Source organism: Saimiri boliviensis, chromosome 2, assembly GCF_048565385.1.
Source record: "Saimiri boliviensis isolate mSaiBol1 chromosome 2, mSaiBol1.pri, whole genome shotgun sequence".
Classification (NCBI taxonomy): domain Eukaryota; kingdom Metazoa; phylum Chordata; class Mammalia; order Primates; family Cebidae; genus Saimiri; species Saimiri boliviensis.
Window position 1 is genome coordinate 174,087,723 of NC_133450.1, and position 12,527 is coordinate 174,100,249.

General features: G+C 40.1%; 1 protein-coding gene across 6 annotated transcripts in view; it reads left to right on the forward strand.

The window, feature by feature from the left end:
- The window catches only part of FOCAD (focadhesin), a 312,140-nt gene that overhangs the window by 294,646 nt on the left and 4,967 nt on the right, over positions 1–12,527 (forward strand). For all 6 annotated transcript variants that reach the window (XM_074394918.1, XM_003928127.4, XM_074394919.1 and 3 more), the window contains 4 exons: positions 3,648–3,825; positions 6,002–6,099; positions 8,264–8,515; positions 11,011–11,086. In XM_074394918.1, the coding sequence (XP_074251019.1) occupies positions 3,648–3,825; positions 6,002–6,099; positions 8,264–8,515; positions 11,011–11,086 (604 nt within the window). The remainder of the gene's footprint in view (positions 1–3,647; positions 3,826–6,001; positions 6,100–8,263; positions 8,516–11,010; positions 11,087–12,527) is intronic.

A 12,527-nucleotide genomic window follows, 5' to 3' on the forward strand; every position in this document is an offset into this window, starting at 1 on the left:
AACTCCCTCATAGTTGGTGGACTTCATGTCATTTATTTCACTTCATGGCAGGTTTGCCTATTCAATCAGATCTTTGAATTTCTGCATCATATTGCAGTGGTTCTCACAATGTGGTCTTGGCATGAGTAGCATCAGCATCACCTGGGAACTGATTAGAAATGCGAGTTCTGGAGTCCCCATCTAGACAACTGAATCAGAAACTCTGGAGGTGGAGCCCAGGAGTCTATCTCCAGGTGATTCTGATCTATCCTAAGGTTTGAAAACCTGTTAAAGAATATTTGGAATATAAATATTTTGGAGGTTAGCTTGTTGTAAGCAAGGAGAAACAACATAAGGAAATAGTTAAGAGGATGGACTCTGGAGCCTCGCTGCTCCAGTTTGAAATCCATCTCTGCAGTTTACTAGCAGTGCGATCTTGGTTTCATAAGCTTCATAAGCTCACTCCCTCAGTTCCCTCATCTATAAAAGGGAGACAGTAACACCTACTACTTAGAGCTGTTTTGAGAGTTCAGTGAGTTAGTCCATGCTGAGTACTTGGAATAGTGCCTGGCTCAAGATAAGGACTCAGTAATTATTTTTTATCGTAATTATTACATATGCGTAACAAATTATATCCTATTACTTTCATGTAATGTAACTGGAAATAAAGTATGTCATTTACTTCTTAGTACCTAGAACTGAAGGTTGCTGTTACTCGCTTGAATTTCTTCCTAAAATCCATTCAGAACATTGTCACTGGAACATACTAAGTAGTGTTCTGATGTTCCCAGAAGAGTCCACTTCAGCAAGGTCAGAGTTTTATATTTGTTTCTGAAAAGAATAGAGGTAAGAATAAGATCGTGGTAGAGAACACAGACTCCCTCAGTTTCGTTTCTTACTCTGCCACCTCTAGCTATGTGACCTTAAGCAAGTTGCTTAACCACTGTGCTTCAGTTTCCTCATCTGTAAAGGTGGGATGATAATAATGATCTACTGCAGAGAGCTGGTGTGAGAATTATAAATAAGTACAGTAGTTCTCAGATGTTTTAGTCTCAGAACACATTAGCTTCTTAAACATTATTGAGGATTCCAAAGAGCTTCTAATTAGAAGGGTCATATCTGTTGATACTTACCTTATTAGAAATTACAGCTAGGAAAACTTTAAAATATTTACTGAAAAGCAATAATAAGAAACCCATTATATATTAACATGATTAATAAAAAAATTAAAGCATAAAAATTTAGTGAGAAAAGTGGCATTGTTTTACATTTTTGCAAATCTCCTTAATGTCTGGCTTGATAGAAGACAACTGGAATCTCGTGGCAGCTTCTTCATTCCATCTGTTGTGAGGTTATTTTGGTGAGTATGTGAAGAAATTCCAGTCTCATACAGATATGCAGGAGGAAAGGGGAAAATATGCTAATAGTCTTTTCACACAATTATGGATATCCTTCTTTTACATTTCACCAAAAAACTCAACAACTTTTAGTTCCTTTTTATTATTTTTTATTATACTTTAAGTTGTGGGGTACATGTGCAGATCTTGCAAGATTGTTACATAGGTATACACATGACAGGGTGATTTGCTGCCTCCATCCCCCAGTCACCTACATTAAGTATTTCTCCTGTTATCCCTTCCCAACCTCCCCACCCCCTGCTGTTGCTCCCCTGGCTCCCCACCCCTGAACAGACCTCAGTGTGTGATGTTCCCCTCCCTGTGTCCATGTGTTCTCATTGTTCAACACCTGCCTATGAGTGAGAACATGGGGTGTTTGGTTTTCTGTTCTTCTGTCAGTTTGATGAGAATAATGGTTTCCAGTTTCATCCATGTACCTGCAAAGAACATGAACTCATCCTTTTTATGACTGCATAGTATTCCATGGTGAATACGTGCCACATTTTCTTTATCCAGTCTATGGTTGATGGGCATTTGGGTTGCTTCCAAGTCTTTGCTACTGGAAGCAGCGCTGCAGGGAACATATGTGTGCATGTGTTTTTATAAGTGAATGATTTATAATCCTTTGGGTATATACCCAGTAAATGGGATTGCTGGGTCATAAATGCTATTTCTCTTTGTAGATCCTTGAGGCATCACCACCCTGTCTTCCACAATGGTTGCATTTAATTTTTGTTTTTTTTTTTTGTTTTTGTAGATTGAGTCTCACTTGAAGACTGGAATGCAGTGGCACAATCTCATCTCACTGCAACCTCTGCCTTCTGGGCTTAAGTGATTCTCCTCCCTCAGCCTCCAGAGTAGCTGAGATTACATGTGTCCACCACCATGCTTGGCTGATTTTATATTTTTAGTAGAGATGGGGTTTCACCATGTTGGCCATGCTGGTCTCAAACTCCTGACCTCAAGTGATCCTCCCGCCTCAGCCTCCCAAAGTGCTAGAATTGCAGGCATGAGCCTGCACAGGCGTGCCTGGCCAGCAACTTGTAGATCCTTAAAGGTTAGTTGCATTGTAGAATCTGAAACCGTATCAGTGAACCTCATATGCTTTGTTACATTAAATTCCACTGGTCTGTTTTGCACTTTCACTCTGACCCATGCGTGGTTTTGTGATACCATAAATTGATCATTTGGAAAATATTGAATCACTGAGTTTTGAAGATCTTCCAAATGTTAATACATTTTATTATACAATATAAAATAATCATATTGTTACTATCACTACCTATCTAATCAGAAAAGCTTTTTACATATTGGGAAGCTGTCAGGCTCATAGAAGCAGAAACAAATTTTCCAAAAATCTAATTTTCTCTTGAAAGCTCAGATTTTATCATTTGGGAGCAGATACCATCAAGTATTTTTCTTGAAGTGACTGGTTCACTTCCTTCAATTTCCAGAGAATACACTTTCAAATACCCAGGTTGAATAACCACACAGTTTTTCCATCAGTTATCCTTTCAAGTAAATGGTGTTCCATGAAAAGAGTGGCTGTTTCACAGCCTAATCTTATTAAGTGTTCTTCCTTGGCTTGAGACCACCATCATACTTGGGTATGCAATACGAGTCTCTTTTGAGTGTTTCTCAGTTTGTCCCATGGAATATTTTTTAAAATATTTCAAGATTCAAACAACCAGCAAATAAACATTTTTTCTACAATTTAAAAAAAAATATTTACTCAAGGGCCAACATTTAATGGAACTAATAATTTGTATCTTTTACAAGGATATTTTAAGTGAAATTGGCTTTTAAAAAAATACAAATGTCAGGGCAATATATAGTGAATACTAGTACACTTTGGTGTTAACATAAAAATAGTTTGGACCTCACAGAACCTCTTATGTACCTTGGGGTTCCACAGAAGTTCTGTGTACCATACTTTGCAAACCACTGAATTAACACATGTTAAGTGCTTGGAGTGATGCCTGGCACATAGTAAGTACTATATTTGTTAGTTATTTTATTATTATTATTTGTGTATATTTTCTAAATATCACCAACTAACCCCTGAACAGATTTATGGTTTTAATGGAGGAGCAGGAGATGGCATTACAACCCTCTTTTGTATGTTTATGTTAATTTAGCACACAGGCAGATGGGTCATGTGCTTCGGGAGATGAACAGAATAGTAACATCCAACTCACATTTCTGTTTTGCCTTTGCCCTGAAATTCTGTAGCTACTTCACTTAATTAAACACTTTTTTTTTTCTTTGCAGAGCAACATAGAAAAGGCTGCCTTTGTCAAACTGTACTTAGTCTCTCAAGGACGATTCCCCCTGATGAACCTGACTGACATGCTGAGTGTTGCTGTGCAGCACCATGAGAAAGAGGTGCTGGCCTGGATGATTCTGCAGAGCTTATACCAGGCACGGATTGTGAGCCAGGCCAACACGGGTGAGGACACCCTGGGTGAACATCAGAAACAGGAATAGATCTGCCTGCTGTTGCTTTTAAGTAGTATTTGTGTTCTCAACTTAAAAAATAGTTTAGTGCTGGTTGACACAGGTTAGGCCTTCTGATGCCAAATGAGGAGTAACTTGGATGGAAATGAGCAGTTACAGCTCACAAAATCCACTTTTTGGAAATGAGGATAGATTCTTTTGATGGGTTTTGTATTGTATTTGGCTCTGTAGACCCTCAAACATACAAACAGTTTAGCTGCTTCTGCCTGAAGTTCAGTTTTCCAAACACACTATGTGTCAATTGATTCTGCCTGATGATTTCATGAAAATGGCTTTTGGGTAGTCACTTAAAAAACAAGAGAAAACAGAATCAGACAAACAAACAAATTAACTAGTTATTTTACAGAAGACCTTTTCTGGAGTGAGAATAATCAAATCCTGCCAGCCTACCTACATTCTCAAGCTTGAAGCTCTGCTAATGAATCACATGGTACAATTTTTAGACCATTTTAGATGTTATATTTTAATAATTACTAAGAGAGCTCCCACATTGCTCTACCCAGTTTGTTGTTTATTGCTTACAATTTTTGGAGGCTACATTCAAGTTCTGAATGGCACCAGGCTCATGAAGGGTAGATGTAGCTGGGAAGCTTGTGTGACTCTAGGCAAATTGCTTAGTTTATGTACCTGGTTTTCCCCATCCATCTCTTGTATTGTTATGATTTTGAGAGAAAACTGATAAACATGGTTGTAATACTCTGCAAGTCTGTATTGCCTGTAATACCAGCATTTTGGGAGGCCAAGGCAGGCAGATCACCTGAGGTCAGGAGTTCAAGACCAACCTGGCCAACATGGTGAAACTCTGTCTCTACCAAAACCACAAACATTAGCCATGTGGGTGGCGTCTGTGTGTAGCCCAGTTAACTGGTGAGGCTGAGGCAGAATTGCTTTGACCCTGGAGGCAGAGGTTGCAGTGAGCCAAGATCCCACCACTGCACTCCAGCCTGAGCAACATAACGAGACTCCATCTAAAGAAAAAAAGAAAAAGAAATTTTAATTCATAGTCCTCTGTGGCAGTTTGAAACAGTTCTTATTGTCTGCATTAGTGCCTGCCCACTGAAAAATGAACCTATAATGAGAAACTGGATTTTTTACTCTAAACCAAAAATGTATTTATCAGGAAGAAATCTAGTAGGGTTTCAAATGAATTCTGAAGCTACATGCAATAAACTGAAATAAGTTTGGTGTTGCCTTTGGTTCTAACCAGAACCAGCCAGCTCTCAAATGTAGTTTCCATTTTTGTCTTCCTAAATTTTGAAACTCATCTTAAATAGTCTTTACTTTGATAGAAATCCTTTTTAAAAAAATTAAAAGGGAAAAAATCAGTATTTCTGATCATGGAAGTATGGCTGTTTTTTTTTTATTTTATGTGTCTTTGGGTTAGGTTTCCTCTGTGATTTGGCATAAATAGGAACACTTAAGCAAAGGAGAACTATGAAAACAACTGTCGGCCGGGCGCGGTGGCTCAAGCCTGTAATCCCAGCACTTGGGGAGGCCGAGGCGGGTGGATCACGAGGTCAAGAGATGGAGACCATCCCGGTCAACATGGTGAAACCCCGTCTCTACTAAAAATACAAAAAAATTAGCTGGGCATGGTGGCACGTGCCTGGAATCCCAGCTACTCAGGAGGCTGAGGCAGGAGAATTGCCTGAACCCAGGAGGCGGAGGTTGCGGTGAGCCGAGATCGTGCCATTGCACTCCAGCCTGGGTAACAAGAGCGAAACTCCGTCTCAAAAAAAAAAAAGAAAAGAAAGAAAACAACTGTCAGCAATTCAGCATGACTTGTTAGTTGGCATGCCAGATTTCTCCTGGTGTGTTTAATGTTGTGAGGGAAACTCCAACAAATGCATTTTATCACTAGTGGTCTGGGAGATTTAAAGAATAAATTGGCTTTTGAAAATTAAAGACCAAAATACTGTTATCTGATGAATAAGGTCAAAAGACTCTCTCACAGGCAGTCACAAGTCTTGAGTATTGCAAGGGAACATGAAACTGGTTAATGGAATCCTAACCAGGTGTTCTGCTTTAGTTATAATAGTTGTTACTGATCTGTTTTACATTTCAAAGGAAAACCATGGTCTAGTAAGAAAATACCCTTTTCATTTCAGGCGTTTTGAAGAGAATGGAGTGGCTCTTGGAATTGATGGGTTATATTAGAAACTTTGCTTACCAGTCAACATCTGTTCAGGATATGGCTCTTGACGAGGTACAATCTAGAGAAGTAGTTTATAGTTTCCTTAAAATATAAAACTTATATTAGGTTGGTGCAAAAGTAATTGCGGTTTTTGCCATTACAGCAAAAAAACTGGAATTACTTTTGCACCAACCTAATATTATATATGTTCCCAAGAGGAACATGTTGCTGCTTGCAGCTTGTCTTTTCTTCTTTCATTTTTGACTCACTTAATGATTCTCTAATGCCACAAAAAAAAATGGGGAATCTTACCAAGCTCTTGTAGACACCCAATGCTGCCTTTGGAGAAATATTTTCAACAGAATATGTTTCTTAACAGGCAGAACACAAAGGACACTCGGGACAGAGAGAACCCAAGCTCCTATGTAGCTGGGACTGATCCCATAAAGGATATGGGAATATAAGGAAGGCTCTGGCCTCCACACTGGCCCGGCATATGGCTAAAACTTCCTGATTTGAAGAGGTTTCTGAAGTGTACGCAAATAATCCATATGTGTGCCGATACTTATGTGCATGTGTGCATATATTGAAGGGGAGTTTTTATCACACCTGCAAAATTACCTATGACTCAAAAAAAGTAAGAACCACTAGTTTTAGGTTTGGGTGACTTTAAAAATAAAAGATAAATAAATAAAATGAATACAGCTGTTTCCTGCTTTCCTTCATTGTGTTAACTTAGCTGGCAGCTGTGCATTTTGTAATAGTAGAATTTTTGTCTGTAGCATGCTTCATGAGTATCCTGTTTACTATGTGAGTCAAATTTACATAACCTGGGATGTTTTTTGATATTCTGCCAAGTTTTTCTGAAGAGTTGTATGTCATTTTGAAATTTTAATTTGTGAGTTTAGAAATTTTAAGAGTTTAGGAAGGACCTTTTTAAGTTTTTTTGAACTTGCATGATCTGTCCTCTTTCTTCTGATTTCCTAAATTTTTCCTAACTTGTTTTCTTACAAAAATATTAAAACAGGCCAGGCGCAGTGGCTCAAGCCTGTAATCCCAGCACTTTGGGAGGCTGAGGCGGGCGGATCACAAGGTCAAGAGATTGAGACTATCCTGGTCAACATGGTGAAACCCCGTCTCTACTAAAAATACAAAAACTTAGCTGGGCATGGTGGTGCGTGCCTGTAATCCCAGCTACTCAGGAGGCTGAGGCAGGAGAATTGCCTGAACCCAGGAGGCGGAGGTTGCGGTGAGCCGAGATCGCGCCATTGCGCTCCAGCCTGGGTAACAAGAGAGAAACTCCGTCTCAAAAAAAAAAAAAAAAAAAAAAAAATACAAAAAATTAGCTGGGCATGGTGGCGCGTGCATGTAATCCCAGCTACTCAGGAGGCTGAGGCAGGAGAATTGCCTGAACCCAGGAGGCGGAGGTTGCGGTGAGCCGAGATGGCGCCATTGCACTCCAGCCTGGGTAACAAGAGCGAAACTCCGTCTCAAAAAAAAAACACTGAGAAAAACGGATAAGCAGAAAGAAGTGTAGATTAAATCATAGTAATCCAGCTACTCAGAGGTGGCTCCTGTTATCACCATTTCTATAATTGTCTAGATTAATCTGAAATCTAAATGGATAGATCCTGGACAGGTTTTTAAAATGTCTAAAGAAGCTGGGCACAATGGCTCATGTCTATAGTCCCAGCTACTTGGGAGGCTGAAGCAGGAGGATTTCTTGTGCTCAAGAGTTCAAGACCACTCTGGGCAACATAGTGAGATCCCGTGTCTTAAAACACTTTTTTAAAAAATGAAGACAGACATGCTCAAAAATGGAATCAGACTATACATATTTTTAAAAATTAGTTTTGTCCACATAACCATAAATATTTCATTTTGTAAGCTCTTTGAAAACATCAAAACAGAGGAATATTTAGATCTCGATATGATTAGGAACTGAATAAACTATGTTTCTCCTGAAATGTTAGAACAATAATAATCAAACTGTTGAGCCTTCTGCCTTCACATAAAGGGACCTCAAAAATCTTCTAATGCCCAAAATTGGTTCTTCATTAAGCATGGAAACAGAGTTTACTGTTCAGTTCCTGTTCTGGATAGGGGTAGGGCAGGAGGGATGGGTTGTGTGAAGGGGAAGAAGACATTGCCTCACAGTGGGGACTCTGTATGTGAACATGTGTTACTTTGACCTGTTGAAACATATGACCTAATGTCATTTCTATTTTCATCGCAGGCTTTGGACTTCTTGTTGCTGATATTTGCAACCGCAGTGGTTGCCTGGGCCGACCACGCTGCCCCTCTCCTCCTCGGTCTCAGTGCCAGTTGGTTGCCATGGCATCAGGAGAATGGGTTGGCTGGGCCAGCACCAAGCTTCCTTGGCAGGAGTCCAATGCACAGGGTCACTCTGCAGGAGGTTCTCACTCTCCTTCCCAGTAGCATGCTTCTGATGCTGCAGAAAGAGCCGTGGAAGGAACAGACCCAGAAGGTGAGGCTGGTAGCCACCTGCTTAGTAGGGCAGGCAACCATTGTCTCTTCAGCAGTTTCTACTGTAGTATGGAGGTGGGAGTGAAGTGCATGTCGAATCACACCACAGACTTTCCTATTCAGCCCCAAATCTCAGCCAGATGCAGAGTCTCAGAGATTGAGGCTAGCCCAGGCTCAGGGCAACTGCTAATTAAAAACAACAACAAGGCAGCAACTTGATTACAGTTGGGGATGGGGTGGAGGGAAAAGCCCATACTTTGATTCATTCATTGAAGACATATGTTTTCTTGATCTTGGGGAGGAAAGGATGAGTATGTTTCAGAGCTCAGAATCTCAAGGTGAGGACAGACAGGAAGGCAAATTCAGGACTGAAAAGGGTGTAATAAGTAAGATGCAGCCGTGATGAGCCAGGGAGGGAGTTGATCAACAAAGTCTGGGTAGGTCTGGAAGTTTTCTGCCAGGAAACATGGGTTGGGAGCTTTGATCTTCTTGTAGCATCATTAAGGTTCCCCATAGTTTATTCCATTGCACAGACATAGTGCTAGAAGCCAAACAGAGGTTTGTAAAGGTCTAATAATATCACCCTTGATCTCAGGAAAAACCCAAATTGTTTAGTTTGCTGCTCAGTCTAGTTCCTCTTCTGGAGTAGGGGTGGGGCAGGAGAAGGACTTGGGTGAAGGGGAAGATGATACTGCATCATGTTGGGGGCTGTGTAAGTTAGCATGTGTTACTTTGAATTGTTAAAGCATATGATCCAGAAGAAACGGGTTTTTAATATGGAGGTTCCCCAGCTGTACTAGCTGTTCTGCAAAGCATGTGAAAATGTTCACATCTTAACTTGGCTACTTCTCATTACATGGTTCTGACTTGTCCTTAATATAGTTGGTTGGAAGATTCTTTTATGAATCTCATTTAAGCAGAACTGGATTTTTATGAAGTTAAAAGCTTAAAAGTATTTGTTGCTTATTCTTGAAATCTGTTCATCTTTAAAAACATTTCTGAACTGTAAACCCACAGTTTAGCTATGCACACTCCACCAAGTGTCTCAACTAAAATGCCTTTTATTTTTCTTAAATCCGATAAGCATTAGTATTGCTGCCCCACATTTTGTGCTTTATGTCCCATTTAAAATCAAATTTGGTCCAGGTGTGGTGGCTCACGCCTAGAATACCAGCACTTTGGGAGGCCGAGGCAGATCACCTGAGGTCAGGAGTTCAAGACCAGCCTGCCAACATGGTGAAAAACCATCTCTACTAAAAATACAAAAATCAGATGAATGTGGTGGCATGCGCCTGTAATCCCAGCTACTCTGGAGGCTGAGGCAGGAGAACTGCTTGAACCCGGGAGGTGGAGGTTTCAGTGAGCTGAGACCGCACCACTGCAGTCCAACCTGGGTCACAGAGTGAGACTCTTGTCTCAAAAAAAAAAAAAAATTGTTGTCTTCTCTCACATTATTTCTGAACTGGGAGATCATGTTCCCTTTGCATGACACTGTAGACCTCTTGCATTGATTAATATATTTGTATTGCTTGATTTGTTTACCTACCAGTAAGATATAGTACAAAACAGAAAAAAATCAACCAAGAAAAAAATTTTGGATTAAAGCAGAAAATTAGGAATATTTTCTTTTTCTCCCTATTTTACTCTTTCTTCAACCTGGCTTCTATATGTGAAGCTGAAATGACTATTACCTGTCACCAGTGTATGTGTCTTTTAATGAACCAAGATTGGCAGCATTCAGTCATTGATGGAATTATCCTATATCTAATTCAAAAACAATTGTGACTGCATCCTGAGAGATCAGGCAAACTCATAAATACTGTAAGTTCCTACCTCATTTACAGGATTTATTCGTGGTTAACATGCTTGGCTCTACCTAGTCACTTATTTTTTGCCTTTTCTCTTGCATTTCTACTTTGTTTCATACCCATCTGGGCACAACACATTTCATTTCAGAAACAGCTTCCTATATCTGGCATGTTTTCTATTTACTGCCCAGCCTAGGAAGCTAGACCAAGCTGCACGCAGGACCAGGTGGGAGGCAGCAGATGCAAAGAAAGAGCATAGGGCTCTGAAGCCAGGGGTACTTGGGTTCACATCTTAACTTGGCTATATACTGAGAGTGGACTTGGGCAAGGGTTTTAATCTCTCTCGGAGTGATGAGATAATGTTCCTGGCACATAGGAGGCCCTCTGGGCCCATGTCTGCCTCCCTCTTAAAACATGGTTCAGCTCTCAGGGTATTCAACGGGGAAGTAGGTTTGACTTTGCCAATAGGAGCTGTGTCCAACTCGACCATATCTTATGCTTGCTCCCTGTCTCATCTTCTCCAGCTCGGGAAGGTATTGTCTAGGAACTGTAATCCCAGCTACTCTGGAGGCTGAGACAGGAGTATCACCGTGTGTGTGTGTGTGTGTGTGCACGCGCACCCAAGGGACTAACTGTTCTCTTGTTGATGGTAGGATTCTCTTCATTGACACTGTTCATTTTACCCTAGTTTATTGACTGGATATTCAGCATCATGGAAAGCCCTGAAGCAGCCCTCTCAGCAAAGTCCAGGGATCTTTTGAAAGGTATTACTTCCATGTTTTATGCTCAACATAGGGGAAAAATTGTTTTCAGTGGAGCAGAATGGCAATGTAGGGGAGGCAGGTTGAGTATCTTACCTAAAATGCTTGGGACCAGAGGTGTTTTGGATTTTGGACGTTTTTGGATTTGGGTATATTTGAATATACGTAAGGAGATGTCTCTGTTTCATATATACCTTACCTATATAGCCAGAAGGTAATTTTGTTTAATATTTTTAGTAATCATGTACATGAATCAAGGTACTTTGTGAAGTACTTGTGTGTGCAATTTTCTACTTGTGGTGTCATATTGTGTCTGAAAAAGTTTCAGATTTTGGAGGATTTGGGATTTTTAGATGAGGGTGCTCAATCTATATTGGTTACTGAAAGGGCTAATCTGGAACTGTTATCAATGTGGCATTTTGAATCAGAAAGTAGACTTAAAAAGCATGGCAGTCCCTTTAAATTTGGCATGTATTTGGTTTTAAAATGTCTTATTGTAAAATTTTTTTTTAAGGAAAATTCAGAAAATTCAGAAAACTAAAAAGCAGCAAGGAGAAATGCAGAGTCCCATTGCCCAATGACCATTTTTATATTTTCTGTAGGAAGTTTTTGTCCCCTTGTGTGTTACGTTACATACTGATAATCCTATACAATTGAAAATACACATAGTTCAAATACTGCCTTTTTTAACATTCTGTTCATACACTGGCTTTATAATTAGTGCTTTTAATGAGCTACATAGTATTTTGCCAGGGAAACTAGACACTTCCCATACTTTAAGGCATTGAGATGACTTCTGTGTGTTTTATACTTCTCTACTGACTTTGTTAACTATGATTATATGATCCACAAACTTGGCAGATCTTTCTGTAAAACTTAAATAATTTTACACAGATCTGAGAAGTCATTGGGGCATTGGCCCTATGGCCTACAACAGCTTGTTCTTGTCCTCCATGTTGGGTGACCTCGGGGGTCTGGAGCCTGCCAGCGGCTGCCACTCATCTGATGTCTCTGACATGCTGTGAGATAATACACTGAAACTTTCACCTTCAGAAAGTTGCAATGTTAGCCTATTCTGTGATAATTTTTCTGGTCAGCCTGGAGTCAAAAGTGTGCTCCATGTTTTACCTACTACTATGGTAGAGTTTGTTGGTTGCCAAACAAGAATTCATTGGTTCTAACCTGTCTCCTCAAAGTGGTGGGAGGCATATGTGTGATGGAACAGTGCTTCCACATGATTCTGATAAACCACAGAACCTCATTGAAAATCAGGGCAATTGTTCAACATGTTTTTACTTTATCCATCCCTCGAGACTTGCTGCTAGGACTTACTCTGTTTGGGGAGTTTGTACTCATTTTTAATGGCCATAATAACGTTGGTTGCTGCAAACATATACTCCCTTAGGTCACAAAGATAACAATTCACATGGATGAGGAAAGCAGG